Source organism: Lates calcarifer, linkage group LG12, assembly GCF_001640805.2.
Source record: "Lates calcarifer isolate ASB-BC8 linkage group LG12, TLL_Latcal_v3, whole genome shotgun sequence".
In the NCBI taxonomy this organism is placed as follows: Eukaryota; Metazoa; Chordata; class Actinopteri; family Centropomidae; genus Lates; species Lates calcarifer.
Window position 1 is genome coordinate 22,673,620 of NC_066844.1, and position 22,069 is coordinate 22,695,688.

Below are 22,069 nucleotides of genomic sequence, written 5' to 3' on the forward strand. Positions count from 1 at the left end.
TGTTTAACACTGACGTAATGGGGTGAGGAAATCCAATAAAAGCCAAGTGACAGCAGAGGATACTCCAGTGTTTCTAAGGAGCGGGAAACGTAAACACGCGAGATGATCTGGACCATTTTTCTACTCGTTCAAGCTGCTCTGCTTTATTTCATCCTCACACACAGATCAAGGTAAGTTACTATTTGATTTAGAGTTTGACTCATGTCAACACTGTAAAAAAAAATGGTCTGGAAGGATGGACGTTTTCACACACATTCACACAGACAGAGAGAGAGAGAGAGAGAGGGTGAGAAACTACTTATTCTTGCTCTCTTACTTACTTTTTTAAATGTCATATTTGTATTCTATTGTCTGTGTGTTTATTTTTCATGATGGCAATTCTAATTCATGACAGGTTTAAAATCAATTTGAAGCTACTTCTACGGAGTTTATCATTAATGATAATAGCAACATTGTAGTGATCATAAAAGGACCCGCAAGACTCAGCCTGAGGAAAACTATTTATTTTGATTATAGTTAAACGTCTTGCTCCTGCTACAGAGCAAGGGAATGTGGTTTAACTACTACAGTGTTAAAATTAGAACTCTCCCTGTATGCACACCTTACACCTTAAGGCTTTTTGTTTTCCTCTGAGGCAATTAAAATAACGAAAAATTCTGTGATGCAATGATGCACTTTTAGTTAGTCCCTATTATTGTTAAGCGCACCTGCACCTTTGTGAGTATAATCACATGATAAAGGGCTCATACAAACACAGACTGCACTGTGCGTACACTGATAGTAACTTGGATGACTTAATACTATTGTTGTTTTACAGTGGCAAACAACAGAGAACATGCATGTGAATCACTGCTTTGTTAACTGTCCAGGACTGTATGTCCCCACCTTTAACACTGCCATGTCAGGAGAAACAACTGATGAGCCTCTTTAAAGCAGCAACATGCCATTTCACTTATTTGATAATACATAAAATCAGTCTCACCTTTTATGTTGTAATTTTTGTCCTTTAGATCTAAGGGTGAGCCTCCTCTGGACAAAGGAGTGATCCCATGGTTAGGCCATGCACTTGAATTTGGAAAAGATGCTGCCAAGTTCTTGAATCGAATGAAGATGAAACATGGCGACATTTTCACAGTGAGTAGAAGGAACCCAACAATGATGTGTGTTTAGACAAAGCAATCTCACCTCTGTAGATATTTAAATGTTACTTTTTCTAAGCACCTTAAAGTGTATATTCCAAATTAGTTTCAAAGTTCAACTTCAAAATCCTTACATGTTTACAACACCATAAAAACCTGGGCAAAAACTGATTTCTGTCAATGCCACTAAATGGATCCTTGAGATGTGATTATTCCAAAGTCAAGACCGAACTTTGTTTTAATTTATCAACTAATTTATGCAGTTTTACAATAGATAATATTGACTGCGTGTCTGGATGCTAAATTTAGAGAGACACTTGTGAAAGAAGAAGTGCTGTTTGTTATGTGTGACAGAGGAAGTGGATTTTAAATCAGATTTTCTGTAGAATTTTCTGTTTGCTTTTACCTGTAGAACTGATTTAAATGTTTTAAGAATGTGATAAGATTCACGTAACAAGCAAGTTAGCAAGTTGGGGATGCTATTGGGCAACATCAGGATACACTATGCTTTTCACTTAACTGTAAACAAAATACAGTCTTGTTTTTTTGGTAAAATGTGATGTTAAATTCTGAGTTCATTCAGAAGATTTAGCAAAAATTTCAGTCCTTTCAGTTATGTTTTGTTGTTATGCACACACACACACACACACACACACACACAAATCCTGAGCATCTGTGTTTTAGTGTGTTGTATTTCATGCAATTACACCTCTGAACCGACGCTCTGTAGGTGCATGCTGCTGGACGTTATGTGACGGTGCTGCTGGATCCTCACTCGTACGATGCTGTCATCAACGACTCAGATTCCCTGGACTTTACGCGCTACGCACAGGTGCTCATGGAGAGGATCTTCAACCTGCGGCTCCCGCATCATCATCAGGACAAAGCAAAAGCCATGATGAAAAAGTATGTCCTCATAACTTTATTATACTCCAAACTGAAAGCTCATCCTGTATATTTTCATTTTCATTTTCTGTAAACATGAAAGCGGAATGTGTTTGTGAAAATACACCCACAAGTTTTTATAGAACTCCCTTCCCATTTTCTGGAAATCTATTCTCAGGGCTTCTTGTTTTGTTATTGCTCATATGTTACCTACACATTATCTGTTTTGGAGAAGTGAAAATATCTCCTGGTGAGATACTGGGTCACAGATCTTCTTTATTTTTGCAACATTGATATTTGGGCACACTTCTTCTCTCAGGGTGCATCAGAGTTTTGAGCTTTCACCAGAAATTTGCTAAATATCACACCTAAGTTAAATTACCATGGGGACAATAGGTGAAGCAACTAAGTCATCTAGTGAGCTTTAAAACCAACAATCAGTGCGACATTATTTACAGTGTTCCCTCCTTAGGTAAAGCACTTAACCTTTTTCTTCCTGTCCCCCTCTCTAACCTTTTTTGTCCCCAGGTACTTCATGGGAATGAATTTGGGCACCCTGAACACCACTGTGGGCCGACACCTGCAGGCCTTGCTGAAAGCCAAGATGCCTAAGAACCAGAAAGACTGGAAAGAGGACGGACTGTTCGACTTCTCTTACAGCTTACTGTTCAAGTAAGAAAGAGCTTTCTCCTCCCACACACACCCACACACACTCTTTAACTATGTCAAAAGAGGCATGCATTCATGTTAAAAGGCTCCAGCTAAACAGTTTACAGACCAGTCAATCCTGAGGTCCCTCTGTTTGTAAACACAGCTATAAAAATGTAGGATGACTCTTTCAGGGCGCTCTTTCACACACATACACACACATGCTCGAGGGTCACCTTTCCGGTCAAGCCCGCGACCCATTTTGGCAGAGCGGATGTGAATCAGAATGTTGCCATCTCTCACGATAAGAGGTATCATTGATAAACAAAGCAGAGACCTTATTTGGAATGTGAAACTGTGTATGACAATTGTGAAGCGGTGACATCCACCATGAGGAGATGCTGCATGGGCTGATGGAAAAATACCGGTTGAAAGGGGATCGCCCGCGTGTGATGTGTGTGCTCTCAGATGGAAAAACTGTGTGGGCTGGTTATCTTTTCATCAAGACAAACCCAGGAGTCCCTACACATTCCCACACTTTTCAAAAATCTCTCCTTTCTCTGCAGGGCGGGGTACCTGACACTGTTTGGAGGTGAACAGAACAACAACAGCTCAGATCCCTCGAGTGTCTACGAGGAGTACAAGAAGTTCGATGGGCTCTTAACCAAAATGGCAAGGGGAATGCTAAAGTCAGGTAATGACACAGAAAACACCTCTCAGCTGATAACACAAATTTGTGGATCCAAAACTTTCTGTGACTTCTGAAGTTCCTCATCAAGTGACCAGAAGCTTCAGTTGTCTAAATTCACTATTGTCTGTGCCTCACTGTTTACGTTTGTCACTGTGTCTCAGCAAATGAGATCTGACATCACTAATGACTTTTCCTGTAGATTTGTTTTGTGGTTACCATGGTGAGTTTCACTCACTCACCTTGCTTACATAGTGTCTAGGAGTGTGTTTGTGTTTTTTAAGGGACTTTTTCCGACTCACAGTCGATCATCCTGGCCTTCTCCAGACTGTGATCTAACTTGTACTTGTAGCTCACCTTGCTTTCACAACATACCCCCAGGCCTCATCTCTATTTGTGTATCATTGTTTATAACTGCATCCGCTCCACCCATACTCTACACGAAAGCCTCACCTGCCTTAAATGTTACTGCACACCTCCTCTTATGCCTGTCATACCTGAAATATTGTTCCTCTACTTGTCTCTTGCGCGCAGTAATATCTGTTTACATATCTGCCGTGTTCACTCACTGGCATTCACATTCAGGGTAACGGTTTATGTCTTACCTGTGACTCACTCACTCACCTTGTAATGTCTGTCTGATGTGTGACAGAGGAGAAGAGGACGGCCCAGAGCGTTCGGCAGAGGTTGTGGGAGCTTTTGACTCCAGCGGGTCTGACTGGGGACTCGGGGTCGAGCCCCTGGCTTCACGGCTACAGGCGGCTCTTACAAGAGGAGGGGGCCGATGAGGACACGCAGAGGAAGGCTGTTCTGATGCAACTCTGGGCCACACAGGTGAGTTATACACATCAGAGGAAAGGCATTCTGTATGAACAAAGCATTGTATGTCATTTGGTGATCACATCTAGAGATTAGACAAGTTGTCAGGTCAGTCAGATGAACCTGGTGCCACGGCGTGTCCTTGATGTTGTTTTTGTCCCACGTCTCCAAGGAGGCTTGGATTCAAAGAGACGACGATATATACAAGGATATAGTAGTGGTGCAATACTCTTGGGTGGCACATGAGTGTGCTGTTCACCTCTGCTTCCAGAGAAGTTAGCCTGCATCTGAGTGGGCAAGCCATAGAGGGGGTTCAGGATTAAAAAGTAGAGAACTGCACAATAATTGAGCACAGTGTCAGTGGTGAGACAACTTTTTAATGATGTTGGACTTAGGGTTAGGGTTAAGTTTGATGTATGTTTAAAGTTCCAGTTATGCAGCATTGTGTGCATACTCACTCACCTCCCTGCATCTCTTCCCATCTCGGAAAAATCAATAGTTATTTTTACTCCTGCAAGACAAAAAAAAAGGAAAAGGAAGTTACTGGGTTTGTTAGTTTTGGGTCTTGAATGAGATTGGAGCTGGTCATGACTTTTTTTGAACACTGAATCTTACTCACATATGCAGCCCTGACTCATACAGTCTTGCCTTCAGCCCTGCTGGAGGGGTTTATTACATCAGAGGTATTAATCAGACATTTTGAGTCATAACCTATAGTTGTGTCTGTCTCGCATTTCTAATTTCCTTAAAACTTTACTTTAGTGAGAGAAATTAACATACATCTTGTAATCACAGTCAGTATAGTTCTGTGTCGATAGGAGGCCTGTGATACATCTGCCAAAAGCCTGGTTAATGTCATGTCCTTGTGAGGCGTTGTTTAATGGATACACAAGTTCTATCATCAGCAATGTTTATGTTCAGTAAAATCATCATTAATTACACTTTGTAGTGCATTTTGCAGTGACTTAAGAGGCAATTTCAAAGTAATTTATTCCCTATGTTATGTTTCCATAGTGTTCACTATTTTATGTTTGTGCTCCTGGCAGACAACACTATGGTTTGCCATAAAGCTGAATAGCTTCAATGTCCTGCCCTTGGATGCAGGCAGATGGTGGGGGACCTCAGGTTTCCAATGGCTTTCCTTTTTAAGTAAACCATTACTGCGCTGTGCTTTGCCAGCAGTGAAACTATCCAGATCATGGCTCTGCTCATCCCAAACACATGAAAGGAAGCCGTTTTTTTTTTTTTTTTATCTCATCAGCACTACAGAGTCATTAGGCTTTTTGATTTAATTGAACTGAACTTTAATTGAAATTTGTGCTTTGTCGCTGCTCTAACAAAAGACAAACAATGAATACTATGGACGTCATGTGATGTTCTTATTTGCTGTTACCAAATAACCACCTGCACTGTCACTATGCAACGCCAGAGTGTGAGAGCCAACCTTATCACTGTGCTCATGTGAGTCTTTGTTTGTTTCCAGGGTAATGTTGGTCCTGCTGCATTTTGGCTGTTGGGCTTCTTGTTGACAAATCCTGAAGCCCTGACGGCAGTGAAGAGGGAATTCAGCCGAATCTCACAGATGGAGACCTCAGAGATGCCTCTCATGGACAGAACTGTGAACACGCCTGTGTTTGGTGAGGGCTTGATTCCAGCTTATTTAATAACATGCACTGTAATCTACAGGATGACATTAAATACTTATTCAGTATGCAAATATATAGTATACAGGTCACAAATTAGTGTAAAATAACTACATTTGAGAGACTGTGATACAGCTTAGAAAGACCTTGATGAGAGAGAGAAAAGTATAGATGAGACAAATAAGAAAATACAAAAATTCATCAAAAGATTATGTGTTGATAAATCATATTGTACAGTAAATAAACAACATTATATATAAAAATCTACAAAGAGTAGAGAATAGAGAATACTGCTGAAATATTTGTGAACAAAAATGCTGCTACTCTTTTGCACTTGTTAAGAGTTTATATTTTTTCCCCTTCCCAGACAGTGCTTTGGAAGAGGCACTGAGACTCACTGCTGCCCCCTTCATCACCAGAGAGGTGGTCCAGGAAAAGATCCTCCACATGGCTGATGGCCAAGAGTACCTGCTAAGAAAAGGAGACAGGGTGTGTTTGTTCCCCTTCATCAGCCCTCAGATGGATCCCGAGATTTACAACGAGCCACAGGTTTGTTGCACCATCTTGTTAAAGTAATAGCTTTTGCGTTTCCAGCCTCTCCGCCCCGTCAAAACCTTCCTGTCCTGCCAACAGGAATAGTAGTAATTGTCTTAGACTTAAGTGTAATTAGCATCTGCAGTTGTTTATATAAGGTGGAATCAACGCCTACGCAAAGATGACCCTGTATTACCCAGTGAGAGGTCAAACCCAGAGCTGTGGACCATTGAGGGATTAGCCAAGTACAGGAACAGAAGCACAGCTAATAGGCGTGGGAAGGACGTTGCAAGGCTGCTTGAGATAAAAGCTGTCCACCAGAAATTAGACAAACTAACAGACATAAATTTGTACAATTAATGGATTTTTTTTAAATGTAGATAAATCTGTCATTTCTGATTGTATCTAATGTCTCCTGCCAAAAAAATGTGTTTCCTTTCCAGAAGTACAAGTACAACCGCTTCCTGAATGAAGATGGATCAGCGAAGAAAGATTTTTATAAAGGGGGAAGGCGGCTGAAATATTACACCATGCCGTGGGGCGCAGGGACCAATGGCTGTGTGGGAAAGCAGTTTGCCATCGATACCATCAGACAGTGAGTGTCCCAGAATTAACCCACCGCATAACTTTTACTATCGGTTAAGATCTCAAAGTGTTCCACAGTGGAGGAGTTTGTTCGTTTTTAGCTGTGCTTGAGTGTGCTAATTTTGTGCTTCATCTGTGTTTACTCTTCAGGTTTGTTTACATGGTGTTGACTAACTACGATTTGGAGCTGTGTGAGCCAAATGCTCAGCTGCCGGAGGTAAATGCCAGTCGTTATGGATTTGGGATGCTACAACCAGAGGGGGACTTGCCTGTCCGATATAAACCGAGGAATACACACTAGGACTTTAACAACAAACAAAACACACATCATTTATGTACATTTCAGCACATGCACATTACTGTCAATATGCCCTTTGTACTTTTATATTCCATATTTATATAATACTGTACATAATTATTTTGTTATTTATCAATAAATGTAAATAATACATTGTGTATAATCTTGTCTTGTCGGTGTAATAATTGGATCGAGTCCATTACAGGTACACACATTTGTTGAGCAACCCACATTATTGTTTTAACAAGTAAAACTATAATAATAAGACACTGAATGTGAGTAGCAATGTCTCTTTTTTTTAGCCCCAAAGCATGGATCTGTATGTTAAATACAGAGCAGGAGCGTAATGAGGGGACTGCCTGTACTGTAAACAGTGTCGGCCATGCATCTGTCACACTGACACACGCCTGCTGTTTGCAGAGTGAAGCTGAGTGGAAAGTTTAGATTTCTATGTCTTACTAGCAGGAGCAGCATAGACCTCAGATTGTGAGGCGCTGTTGAGGTTTTTTGAAGGAACAACAAACAACTTACTTGTATTTGTGCTCACATTTTAGCATTTCTGTTGGTTCACACTGTGTTTGAGCCATGAATGACGTTACGATTAAAAGATACATATCACAGTTAAGGCACAATCATGGACAAAGCCAGACCCCTTAGGCCCCAGTAAATGTGGCCTTGGTTGCTGTTTGGTCCTATGGTATGGATTAATAAGTACATTTTCCACTGACCCTGAATGACAGACTTCCTTTCCCAGTTTAGTAAGCATTCACAGGCTCCCCATTCAGGATCACTAGAATATTCCTGGGAGGACTTACAGCATGTCTGCCATTTGTAGAGAGATGACTGTGTAGAGCATCTTCATACTTTCTTTAATCCCCTATTCCTTTTGAGACATATGGTGTGTTTAGTGGCCTTACTTAAAATTATGTATAATAATACCTAAAATTGGTGCACAGTCACCGTTCAGCCAAGATATTTGTAAGCCTGTATAAACTACCCAGTTCTGGCCAAGGATGCGAATTGTTCATATGCTGTTTTCTGGCCACTTACACTGCTGCACAAAGCAGAAATATAATGTAGATGCACTGGGCATTGGCTTGCTGGCTCTGTGAGGGTTAAACTCACACAGGCTGCGCCGCTGGAGGAGCCTCACTGAAATCAGCCCCTGCAGGATCCCGTTCACAGTCACAGGCGCCGGCCAGCACGCACGCACTCACACTGAGAGCAGGTGAAGGAGAGGTACCGAGAGTATCCCCGGGTACTCTCGAGAGTCTACTTGTTGATTCGCCCCGGGAAAGGGTGGACGGGGCAGAATGGGCACGATGATGTCTGAGTAACACAGTTATGTTTTTCAACATGTCGGTAGGTAGCTCATGATGCCTCCATCAGCTCCCAGCAGAGCGCCTGGACGGACCTGGACGGAAATAACAAGTTTTAACGCTTTTACTCTTGAAACGTTGCTGATGTCCCTCCATGAGGTGAATCGGGATATACGGGAGATGCGTATGTATCACATTTCTTTATTGTGTTTGAATCTATTTTTAGCTTCAGGTTTCATTGTTATAAGGTACATGGCTTTGCAGCCTACTTGGTTTCATTTGGAAATGTTCTGTCCTGTGTTTTTGGCGTATCTGGACAACACTACACTACTGACTGCTGTCAGCTACTGTAGATATTCAACTATATATATTTATATTCCCAAAATGTATTTCTGTTGCATGACTCACTTATGCGCAAAACTAATGTAGTTATTATGGCATGTGTGTCAGCTAAAATTAACTTTATATATCATCGTAATTGTTCCTCATGATTATGTAAAAGTAGGCAAATAACACCACCATGAACTTGTAAGGCTGATCTACAGCCTGTTCTCAGCGGGTGATATAATGTGTTATGGGCTCTTAATCAAAGTTGACAATCGGTGTTAGTAAAAGTCCAGCTTAATATCCCTCTAAAGAACAGCTCCGCAACGCATTCAGCATTTGTCATCCACAAGTTACGCTGCGTTTGAATCGGAATTGATCGCTGTCCCACGCGAGCTGAGACGTTTCAGCACCAGAGTCCGTGGACAGCGACAAACGCCGGTCTGCGGAGTGACAGACAGGCGTTTCAGCACCGGACAGCGCTCACAAGTGGAGTCCAGTTTATCATTGGCCCGCCTCTCACCCTTGTCAGCAAGAAAAGCGGCTGTGCCTCTTAAAGCTGATTAAAATATCTATTTGGTTCTCTGATGAGTGGATAAACCACCTGACATTGCTACTGTAGGACACCGGCCGTGGCTGCTCTGACAACGTCTAAATAATTTCTCTTTTCTTTTATTACAGCAACAGGAAAGGAGGAGGGACCCTGATGCGGTCACCTACAGGACCATGTCTTCTTAATCTGCCAGGCTGTATCTTCCAGTCTTTTCAAGTGACTGAGTGACTTGAGCGAAGATGATCAAAACGGGGTTGCGGGCGGCCACCTCGCTGCCGCCGGACACGATGGACATCATCCGGAGCAAGACCCACACCCGCCGTGTGAGACTTAACGTCGGGGGCCTTCTCCACGAAGTCCTGTGGAGGACGCTGGACAGACTGCCCCGCACGAGACTGGGCAAACTGAGAGACTGCAACACCCACGACTCTATCATGGAGATATGCGACGACTACAGCCTGGATAACAACGAGTACTTTTTCGACAGACACCCCGGCGCCTTCACCTCCATCCTCAACTTCTACCGCACCGGAAAGTTGCACATGATGGAGGAGATGTGCGCTCTGTCTTTCAGCCAAGAGCTGGACTTCTGGGGCATCGACGAGATCTACCTGGAGTCCTGCTGCCAGGCCAGGTATCACCAGAAAAAGGAGCAGATGAACGAAGAGCTCAAAAGAGAGGCCGAGAACATGAGGGAGAGGGAAGGAGAGGAGTTTACCACCACATGCTGCTCCGAAAAGAGGAAGAAACTCTGGGACCTCTTGGAGAAGCCAAGCTCATCATTTGCTGCTAAGGTAGTGTCAAACTCAGCATTTCACCATTGCCACACTGCCAGGGCAGATCAAGTGAAAGTAGTAGGTAATCTGAGAGAGGGCAGCATTGGCATACAGCCAACAGGCCTCTATTACTTAAGTTTTAAATAATGATTTCTCTAGCAAGCAGTGGGAAGCAGGTTGCTGAGTATGGGGGTTCTAATGAATGCAGTTTAAATTTAGAAAATAATTAGAGATGAAAACAACAACAATGAAAAAAACTAGAGCATGAGAAATTCAGTTTAACATCCAGAGGCAAGCACAAATCTTTCTTTGAGACTGGCTTGATCTGATGTCTGACTTTCTTTTAACCTGAACCAGTGCTTTTAATCTGTCACTTACAGCAGCTGGAGTACAGGGAGGGAGGGGGGAGAAGGAATGAGAGATAGACAGAGAGATGTTGTTGTACCCAGAGGTGAATATCAAAGCTTTCTGCAAAGTTTTGCTTATTCATCAGTGCGTACTGAAAAGACTTTGGAAACAAATTTTATTACTCCACTTAATTCAATAATCTTAACTAGGTGTTGCCTTCCCAAGAAGAAAAGACTCAGGCTCTGTATTTCTGGAGAGTCAATTAAAACCTTTATTTTTGGTTGTTGTAATTGTTGTTGTTACTTTTTTAGATGAATACATAACAGCCTTCATTGTCTCCCTTTATTGGTTTCAGTCAGATACTTGTTCCCACGCCAGCATTGTCTGCATGCAAGTCTCCTGGGATAATTATTGAATGTTTGCTTTTCACCAGAGAGGACGAGAAGAGTGACACTCATTGTTAGAATTAAATCCATGTCAGGATTGAAAGAAACCTTCCAGCTCATGCATATATTTTTAGACTGTCTAATAACCCCACCAACCCCTCCACCCCCTCCCCACCTCTTGGCTTCATTAGCCACTCCTGCCTCATTTCCAGTGGAGTATTCAATCATCCAGCTCATTAACAGGCTCATAGCTCACACTGCAGGAACAAGAGTACTTCACTTTGCTGGATCAATGGATATAGTCATGTTAACAGGACTCTCAAGTGAACTAACTTTGGAAAAGATGTGACTGGGTCAATATTCAATTTAAATGTTAAATCTCTACCCAACTACGTATTATCAATAAAGCAACTGTTTGGGGGAGTCGGCATATAAAGAGATGTTGGCTTTTTCAGACACTCTACATTTACCAGGGAGAGTGAAAAAGTTCAACAAATTATATCAAGGTTTGATGTAGCTGTGTCACTGGTGTATCACAGATCAAAATGCCTGAAGATGTCACATTCGTATGAGCAGGTGTCTGGTATGTTGGAATGACACAAGACCTTCTCTATGGAATAACATGCTAATTATTCCAGAAACAAAAGATACCACGGTTCATTCATAACTCAAAGAAATTTCAAACAGGGGTTCCTTCATAATTTATTCAACTCATCTATTCAAGGAACCTGCTCCATCACTGACCTTGAATTACAGAGGCTCTTAATTATTTTTCTTAAGTATTCAATCACATTGTCTTAAAGACATACTCAATTTAAGACACTGACTCTCTTGAGCTCTTTGAGACCATTAACCACAGATGGAGCATCATCTAACACCAGGTCCTTTGGTATTCATGCTGACATTCTGGCATCAGAGGAACCAGTGTGTTGGATTAACAAGAAAGCAACATCTTTTACCCATTCTTAAAGTCAAACTACATAAAGCCAGTTCATCTATGAAACTTCTCCAATTTCCAAGAAAACAAGTGTAGCTGAAGCTATTAATCATTATTTCAATGTCTGTTTGGCAACAAAATGTAAGAATGTGATACAGTCAAGATCCTCTAACCCAGGCAGGGGGAGCTTTCCTTGATCCATCTCCTTAAATGAGCAGCAAATATGTAGTGTTCACTGATACAGGGGAAGAACATAATATTAGTCAGTCTCTTTTTAAAATAATTCTTAAATTTATATAATAAACAACTGCAAACCACAGCCTAGTTTTTAATTTGGTAAGCTGCCATAGTGTTCAATCTACCCCCCTTAAAATTGATAAGGGGATTCCTCAAGGCTCAATGTTGGGTCTTCTATTCTTGCCAGTGTATATCAATTACACAATTTTCCATTACAGACCATTTTTTTCCAGCATCTGATTGATTGTTTTAATATTTAGCCCCACTGAGCTCTTATTCTTCCAAGCGATTAGCAGATAACAAAATGCTCTTGATGCTCTTCATGCATTTCTCATGAATCATTGGTTTAAAATTTTAATTAGACTACTGGTGTTTTGTTTTTACAAACACATACTGCCGTCATCCTTCTCTTGCTATCCAAACATATAGCAGTAATAAAATCGAGCCTATTTCATCTTATAAAACCTAGGTATCCACAGAGAGTAGCTCAAACCTTAACATATATAAGTTTTTTTTTTTCTTTTCAAAATAGGAAAACCATTATACAATTGACTGTTGTATCTTGGATTTGATTAAAATAAGTTGTACTCTCATATTGCTCATTCAACCCTAAAATGACCTGATACAGAGTCAGAATGAACATTCATTAATTTGAGAGAAGTCCAGCTTATCAGGAACAGAAAAGTAAATTACCTGTTCTGTAAGAAACTTTCACAATAACCCTTATCTTTCTTTGCTTTTAAAAGCAACAGAACACTGGACCAATTCACAGGGCTGCCTACCCTTAGATATTACATTTGTGAATACTGGACATAGACTTACACATGCTTTGAAAGAAGATTGTTATATGATATTAAATTTTTAAGTGCTGACTTATTTAATAGTACCTCTGATTGTTCCTGAATTCTGTACTGTAATCAGTGTTTGAATATCATCTTTCATACTCAGGTTTCTTTAAAATAACAAAACAAAATAGCCTCTAGTGAGTCTACCTGAGCAAATATATGTTTGAATCTGAATATTTACTCAGCTCTGCTGCTGTCCACTGAGCTCACAGAGCTATGAATTATTAAATAAAGGTCAGGACCAAAGGCATAACCAAATATGAAAAGTTTCCTTACGTAACTGTTTACATTGCAAATTCATTACAAGCTTGTGACATGGTTTGTGGAACAATGGGTAATGACTAATCAGCTCCTTTTCTGCATGTATGTAATATTTTGTAAATTTATTACTAATCAGTTTCAAAAACATCTTAACAAGCACAATTCACAGTTCATGAAATGCCTCAAGGCTCTGTACATTCATTATTGTACATTTTAGCATTGGCTCATGTGTTTCCTCCACAGCAGTTGTTCCATTTAAATTTTTTTTACACCATCTAACAAAGAAATAGGAGCTCAGTTTATGACCTTCTTCCATGGTCATTCTAGCATGCATGCTCTTGTCCATATGCACAAGAGCTGCACCAGGCTTTACAGTGTACACAATTAAGGGGCCCAGAAACTTTGGAAAGAAAGCGCAACGAGAGAAGTTTGACAAGGACGTCGAGGGCGTTGTTTGACATATGGGGCCATTGCTTCATGGTTTACTTTTCCATATGAGACAGAGAAGAGTAAAGATGTCAAATTGAGGTTAAATGGCAGATGTAAAAGGCAGTCTTGTTTCTGAAGCTTAATTGAAGAGTTGCATCTGTGAAATGGCTTGTTCCCAAACACATATTCCGCCTCATTTATTTTTCAGTGCTGATGAAATTTTAATTGCACATTAATAACGCTTGACTTAATGCCAGAGAGAGAAGGTGTGATCCAGAATATCTATAGCTCCAGATGTCACCTCATCCTGGACCTTTTGGAGTTATAACCTCACCAAAAATACACATAGACACCAGCAGGCACCAAAATCTCTCTCTCTCTCTCTCTCTCTCTCTCTCTCTCTCTCTCTCTCTCTCTCTCTCTCTCCTCCTCTCTCTCTCTCTCTCTCTCTCTCCTCTCTCTCTCTCTCTCTCTCTCTCTCTCTCGGACGAGCCATTTTTCATGTCAAAGCAGCAGTGAAGGACACCATGTGTGCAGCACTTGATAGTCTGTTTTTCTGACTGGGATTGTTGAGGTGTTACTGAATAGTTTTAGACCAACTTGATCCTGCATTTCCACCATGGGTCTGGCCACTAAATTATTTACCATAACAATATGGACTCCTGGAAACACAGAAAAACTTGCAGGTAATCATTTCATCAATAAATTGATAAGCTCTTGTTGATCCAGAACAGGACGTGCTGTGCTGAATGTCTATGTCGTCATTTTTACAGTAGAGACGCCCAGTGAGAGAAAAGGGTAAGTGGTTTGTGAATGAAACCAGACTATGTAATACAGCATGTCTCAGCATGCCCCTGTTGCTCAGTTCTCCCCAAGGTGCAGCTCAGTCTCAGAGGGATCATGGTCACCAAATAAATCACACTCCCAGGGGTGTGGCACTGGAAAAACATTGTTGTAAACTCTGAAACCAGTTCTCACAATCAGTTTACTATGAGCAATTGTGTCATACCATAATAGAACAATTTCTGCCAATGAGAAAAGTTTTTTATTATTTCTCATGAGAGATCTCGGCCTATTTGATTTTGTCTATGCTCCTCTAATGGGTTTGAAAACTGTGGGGTTTAGCTGGGAAAAAGTGAGGTCACTTACGTCTTTCAAAATCAGTAAAATTTGATCAAATATTCTGAACTTTAACTTTTATTGTTACTTATTTGGTCATGAATATTTAAGAATACAGAGAAATACTTAAGATTTTAATGATCTATCACCTCTCATAGGTCTTGGTATTTGCTTATAGAGCTGAATTATAAGGTTAGAATTTTTACTACATATACAATAGTCACTATATTTTACCATATGACTTAATAGTTTGTTTTTTTGTTTTTTTTTTGACACTTCTACACTCTACAATTTGAATTCCTGTCCTAAAAGCCTCCTAACGCTCTCTCTACCCACTGAAGCTTTGGTCCAGAACAGGATACTGAGCTATAAAAACTGACACTTAGTTCTTTTGCCTTGGCAGAGGCTGTTTGAACTAATTGCATGGAAACTTCTCCTCTCGGTGAGCCACAGACAGCCATGACTAGAGGCAGTTAACTGCACTTCTTACCGCACATCAGATATGCCCAATTGACTTCACTGTAAGCACTTTGCTTTGTTGTTTGTGAAGTCTGAGATCACTTTGTGTGCCTGGGCTATGGCTCTGTGTGGAGTGATCCACTGTGTTCAGTTACCTGCTGCCTGTTCACCCCACACAGCCTGGGAGACAACTTTTTGTAAGAATGGGAGGAAATCGATGGCAAAGACATTAAGATGTAAGGCAAGCTGGGGTGAGTGAGGACACACCCTGGCCAGCCATTAGAGAGGGACTAAGACGTGTGACTTCCCACGGACCACTGCCTCCTGATAGCTCTGCATGAGAGAATGCAGTCACTCATGCTAACCTCCAGTCATGTGTCACAAGGAGTGCAGTGGGACCAGAGGAGATGTGGCAGTACAGTCACTATGATTTTATGGTCTCTGTTGTTATTTTCAGCATTGGCTCGGAGAGTTTCCTCTGTCTCTGTGTCTGTGTCTGTCCTGCTCTCCCTACCTTTCTCTGTGTGTGTGTGTATGTGTGTGTGTGTGTGTGCTTGTATGCTCATAACAACGCCTGGGACTATCCAATAGTGTATTTTATGAGTTGTTTTCAAGGGTTGTTGCCGGGTGACAGCAACTCTTCCATTGTGCTTAGGTGAGCTTTGAATAGCCACAAATCAATGGCACACACTTTACCAGCTGCCAGACTGATTGCAGTGCCATATATTGCCAAGTGAGCTTCCACAGAATCATGAGGGCCAATCGGCAGACTGAGAGAGGCAGCCAGACAGAGCCTCTCTCCTTCCCATTCCTTGCTCTTTTATCATCTTATCTGCTTGTTTCTGTTGCCCTCTGTTGTACTCTATCGTCTCATTAGTCATATACAAGTAACCCAATTATCATGTAAGCACTCATTACTGTACAAATTCTAACTATAGACAGAAAGAATTATATAAATATATTTGTTTTATTCATCTAAATGCATAAAGATAACAGCTATCCTCATATAACATAACAACCCTTGAAAATTATTTTTCTAGTTTTTTATAGTCAGCTTTCAGACCGACCGCACTTAAACTGCTGAGTGGACCCAAAAGTAATATTCAAGTAGCCACACTCAGCAGTAGCTGGACAATATATAGCTTCAAACTACACAAAAATCATCTATAATCTTCCAAATTAGAGTTACAGTACATAGTCTTTTTTGGCTTGCTGTCTGTGGATCCCTCAGGTACAGCCACAGATGTAAAGGTTAGCACATTGAAAAAAGGCTTGGTTGGAACAGCAAAGTGTGAGCATGCTTTCCTCTTGGCTTTATTTCATGGTGTCTATCTTTAGCTTTATCTGTCTCCACTTCTTTTTTCTGTTGCACTTGAAAGAAATTGCCATTGTGCAAAGGCAACCACACAAACTCTAATGAAGCGCTTCTCTAAACTGAGAGAGGCGTTAGCATTATTGATTTAAAACATGCCTTTGATGCTGTTTGATCAGTGTGTGGAATCATGCGAATGGAAATTCACCTTAGGAAGTAGCACCTCCCATCAGAGTGGCTACCAATCAATAGGGAAAATCTGCCTATCTGTGAATTGCAGACATGAGGATTAAATGCTTGTGTGTGGTGGTTAGACTGTGTTCCATATGCATCTTACTGGCTAAGCCTAAATGATTTCTCTGAGACTTCAAAGATTCATGTTGCAGTCAGAGCTTCCACATTGCATTGGAGCAACAGCTTCCTATACATCTGGATTTGACCTTCATGCTTTTTCATTAAGCTCCTCCAGTAGAACTCTGTTAATACCCTCTCCAATGTATTGAGGTTTTGAATAAATGTACTGATGGATAGAAGCTTAAGTTTTACCCAGGCACGTCTCTTACATTTCCTCAGAAATTACTAGTGAAGACTGTTTCAGAGAGCAGGATTTAGTTCCTGTGGTCTATAAATGACTTCCTTCATTGATGGAGGTGCTGTGTTACCACCATGGACAGACTGCGCAGTTTGCCTGACAGCTACTGATCCATTTTCTAAACAAAGGTGAAATGAGTTGCTTGTAATGATGAAACCACAGGAAATTCTTCTCAGCTCTACAGAACTTCACAGCATCTTTCAGTTTGTTGTTTTGTTTTGAGCCCACTACTTCAGTGCTTTGTAACAAAGCTCTGATAAACCCACTGTTCAGTGTATGCTCCGCACCAAATGACAGCTAAACAAAGTTAAAGAGCTAGCTAGTGAGCAGCTAGCTAGCGCAGCATCGGGCAGATATTCGAGCCAGATATTCTCTTAGTATGTTGGTGGAGAACAACAGAGCTAAAAAAAAATTTTAAAAAAAGAGTTCAAAATTGGACAGACGCACAACTCCAAACAAGTGCTAATATTTCTCTGTATCTGCTTTTTACCAATAAGTTCATGTCAACTTCTGTCACTCTGATACTTCCCTCAGGTGGCCAAAGAAAAAAAATCAATTAATGCAGGTTTAAGGTTTTGCTTGGAAAACATCTATGTGATAAAAAACTCAGGGATTTAGTTTCACACAGAGCACATTAGAGATAACATGATTTGACTGTGCATTTGCCAAATACTGATGTCGTGATTTAAGCAGGTGGAAATGACAAATGATGAATAATCAATACATCATTCGATTTACTAGAGTATAGATGGTTCCTTTCTACTAGTTCCAGTTTGGAGCATATGTTTTCAGGAGCTGTGAACCCTCCATTGCCCTGCAGTTTCCATGGAGAGAGGTGATCTAGTACGCTACATTAGCTTATCGCACCAGCCAGCTGAGGCAGTACGCCATATTACACATGCGCACAGACACCCACAGATTCCCACTGCATAGTATCTCTGTTTGACAGACCTATAAAACCCATGCTTTATTTTTAGCACAATGCCTTATCTGACTTTCCCTATATTCCTCACACACTTGTGGAACTGGGATTTGTGCCTGCATAGGCCTTCACCGATGCTGACATTTAAAAAGGTCGGAGGTCAATCGCGAGGGGACGGAGGCATGACTACTTTGTTGCAGAGCTTCATTCATTATTCAGACAGGCCTGTCAGAGAGTGGAGAGAACATCACTCACAAGAGGATGTAGAGTGGTGTGGGGCCCAGTGGTCACCCACAGAGTAAAACAAAAGTTTCCAGAGAGTCATACATTAGAACCCAAAGCTATTGCATGCTGCAGCTACTTCTTAAGCTACAGTTGCACACCACACCAAGGTTTTCATCGCTCACTCTGCCAGCTGAGACTGAAAAGGTCAGTTTCCAGCCACCCATACAGGAATGACAGGCATGACTGAATAATGCAATGAAATTCTGTAGTCAGTCCAATACATTTTACTGACAGCAGATATATTTTCTGCGGAGCCTCAATCTATGTAATCCATCGCTGAGCTTTCACAGACTCCTCTTTACTCTACACTCGCTGTTGCTCTTTTGACTTCTTTCCCAAATTCAAGTGCAACACATGCTTCGCCCTGCTCGTCATCAGTTGGTGACAGCGCAACAAAAGGATGGGTCGTGCATTTTTAACCGGAGGCCTTTGTCAAGCACACCTCATTCCAGGACACTTAGCTGTCAAGTAAATAGTAAAGAAACACAATGCAATGAGGCTGTAAACTGAGGAAGTTCAGAGCTTTGGCCTTTTGTGTGGCTAGAGTACAGGGGCTCAACTGATTCAACAAGACATTTATACTCACATCCAATCCTAGTCCTTGTTCCTTAACCGTGATATCCTCTGGTCATTTACAATGGTTTAAGGGGAAAGCTCAGTCGTATTTAGAGGTAGTTGTGTGTGGGAAAAGTTATATCAATGCTATTCTGAAACAATTTTTCCTAAAGAATGCTGCTCTTTGACTGAGCTTGGTTTATTCTATGGAAGAGAGAATGCAACAAAATGTACAGTAATTACGATCCCACTGTAATGGTTTAATGATGAGCAGAGTGCATGTTTTGAGTAATGGCTGCCTCCTGTAGGCTTCCTATTTGAGACCAGGCTGGCCACATGATACATAGGGGTAGATAAGGTTCAGTGCACAAATTCAAATCAGCCTGTCTCTTCCTTCTAGGTCCATTAGCTTATTATTCTGTGTCTCTGTCATGTCAAGAGGTACTTTGTTAAAAAGAAAGTGAAAAAGATAGTGTTCTGGAGCTGGAATCTAAGCAGCATGGATATTTTTACAACAATACAGGCTGTTCCAAAAGCATTTCTACAACTACACACCGAACAGTGTGAGGCAGCCTGTAGAGATTCAAACCACAACAAACACAAGTTCTCAACATTTACTCAGATTAAAAATGCAGCCAGTAGTCCTTCGTCTCTGTGAAGGCAGGAATAAATCCACGTGTTTGCTGGCTGCCCGCAGAGGCTGCCAGACTGAGGAACAGTAATTACCTGAACTTGATACAGAACCCAACACCTGAAAGCTCCATGGATAAACAGTCAGCAACAGGGTTCAATTAACACTAGATCACCTCCAGTCTCTCACTGTGGGGCATCATGTCTGCCATGGTAGACAGGTTGAATTAAACAAAGCTTCAGGTTACAGTTGTGGCGTACATATCACCTTGCGTTGTTTTTATAGATGCTGGTGACGCATATATATATGACAATACAGTAAACATAGCGGGTCATTTGTTTTCTAGTTAGTTTATCTTACTGCCATAAATGCAGCCGCTAAATGAACTGATGCACATGAAAGGAGTAAAGCTGAAGCTGCACACATTATGTGACAGAGGTAAAATGTCAGCAGGAATGGAGGCAGCTGGAAGGGAGAGATTTGCATTGTTCTCCAGACACATCTCGTTCAATAGCTTCTGCTGTTTAGCAAACAAAGAGGGAACGCAGAGCAAACAGGGGAGCTACGTTTAAAAAACGTCATCTGCGCTTCTCATTTTACAGCTCATATTCAGAATGTGTGCTTTCGCGTATATAGAAGAAAGCCTTAGATCCATTTGTGTGAGTTCATTAAGCCCCCACACATTAACACTGTAACGGTTGGTTTCTGAGGCAAGTCTTTGGTGTGGTTTTACAGGGATAATGCAGCTCTTGAGGTAGGGTTGGTTTGAGTGGGAGTGAGGTGAGAGGTTTTCCCAGCGTCCCCACCGCTAATGATTGTCACAGATTAGTCCAGCACAGGGGAGGAGGATAAGATCTTGCCTTTGCTGTGTTGTGAACTCCTCACCTCTCTGCTCACCTCTGTGGACCCAAAAAGAGCAGCTGTTGCATTAGGGATCAGTCTTTTGTGTTACCAAAGCCAAGGCACTGTATGTGTGTGTGTCTGAGCAAGAAAGAAGCAGTCATGGGGAGTTCAGTTCAATTTCTGGATCAATGTATCCGCCTACTCTCTTTAGTTCTTAGAATAAGTCATTCAAAACCAAGGAAATCAATAGCAACAGAGAACATGAAAAGCCACCTGACGAGTATGTGTTTTTGTACTTTACTATTTCATGCATTTTGTATGAGAAACATGAAAAACAAATTTACAGAGGAAACTGTGACACTGAGGTATTTTCAACATCTACTGTCCCCAGAGAAGTTGTGTTGGTTTTTTTGTTAATGGTGTTTGCACAAAGAGATTTAGAAGGACAATGTAGAGGAGGTGTGGTTGTTAATATTATACAGGGTGTTGCTCATCCTAATGAGGCACAGCCTGCGAGGAGTGATGAAGCCACCTTAGCGTGACATCCAGCACAGCCCCACCAGATTGTCTACCTTTGCACAGTAATGGCATTCCTCTCCCAAGGGGCTTCTATAAATAAATACGCTGTCGCACACATGTATACACACACACACACACACACACACACACACAAACACACATTCATGCACTAACTTGCACATTCTTCCTATCCAATCTCTGGCTTTTTTTTTTTTTTCAAACATGTCTTCTTTTTTGGCCTGTTATTTTCCCACTCATTTTCCCCATGAAGCACACATACACATACACACGCATCCTTTAAATAGACACATTGATGTTGTAATTTAGTTGAATGTTTGTGATGGGCTAGAACCTTTTCATTGGACTACATCAAACTGTTTGGTAGAGATCTAATTTCCCCAACAACAGACTGTCAGATTCACAACTGTGTTTCATTTCTAAATTAGCAGAAGGAATGGCAGAGGTGTTCTTTCATACAGAGGGAGAGGGAAAGAGGGAGTGTGAGGGAGTGAGTGAGAAAGAGAGGTTAGTGTGAGATAGACTGACACTTAACTGATTGGTGCGATAGCAGATGATCTGTGGTGACAGAGAGTGGTCAGAAGGTTATAGTTTTTTACTCAGTCCTGTCACATAAATTAATATTTGTAAAGGGAAGCACAAAATGCATTTAGATCTATCTCTGTTTTTCATTTTTATTTGAATTTTCAAACTGAAAGAGATAACTCTACATTTTGGAAAATACACTTATTTGCTTTCTTGCCAAGAGTAAGATGAGAACATTGATAAATATGAAGCTGCAGACAACTGCTGAATGGCATAGGTTAGCAAGGCTGCAAACAGCTAGCCTGGCTCTCTCCAAAGAAAACAAAATCCACCTGCCCACATTTCTAAAGCTTTCTAACACTTTACAACTTGTTTGTTTAATCCATACAAAAACTGAAGTGTAACAATAGCAGGTTGCAGTTTTACACGGGGTTACATTGGGGACTATTTCTTGGCCAGGCACAGCAACTCTATGTATGGCAAGTTTACAGTTATGAGAGGATGATAAAATGACATAAATGAGATTTAACATGTTAATTCATGAGCTTTAAAGGAGGTGACAGGTTGATTTTTACCTTAAAACATACCCAGGCTAGCTGTTTACCTCTGTTTCCAGTCTTAATGCTAAGCTAAAC

General features: G+C 41.1%; 3 protein-coding genes across 3 annotated transcripts in view; 2 read left to right on the forward strand and 1 right to left on the reverse strand.

Moving 5' to 3' along the window:
* srgap3 (SLIT-ROBO Rho GTPase activating protein 3) overlaps positions 1-4,105 on the reverse strand; it is a 73,869-nt gene extending 69,764 nt beyond the window's left edge. The window contains exon 1 of the mRNA XM_018681322.2: positions 3,985-4,105. The gene's annotated coding sequence lies outside the window, so the exon portion shown is untranslated. The remainder of the gene's footprint in view (positions 1-3,984) is intronic.
* Positions 23-7,402, forward strand: LOC127143127 (prostacyclin synthase). Its single transcript, XM_051074668.1, has 10 exons — positions 23-170; positions 1,011-1,134; positions 1,870-2,045; positions 2,553-2,696; positions 3,239-3,366; positions 4,013-4,194; positions 5,663-5,816; positions 6,190-6,371; positions 6,800-6,951; positions 7,092-7,402. Exons 1-10 carry the CDS (start codon positions 103-105, stop codon positions 7,240-7,242), a joined length of 1,461 nt encoding a protein of 486 aa, XP_050930625.1. The 5' UTR covers positions 23-102; the 3' UTR covers positions 7,243-7,402.
* A 104-nt stretch (positions 7,403-7,506) lies between these two features.
* LOC108886452 (potassium voltage-gated channel subfamily B member 1) overlaps positions 7,507-22,069 on the forward strand; it is a 39,004-nt gene continuing 24,441 nt past the window's right edge. Inside the window, exons 1-2 of the mRNA XM_018681326.2 lie at positions 7,507-8,742; positions 9,564-10,229. Coding sequence (XP_018536842.1) covers positions 9,675-10,229 — 555 coding nt within the window. The 5' untranslated portion in view covers positions 7,507-8,742; positions 9,564-9,674. The remainder of the gene's footprint in view (positions 8,743-9,563; positions 10,230-22,069) is intronic.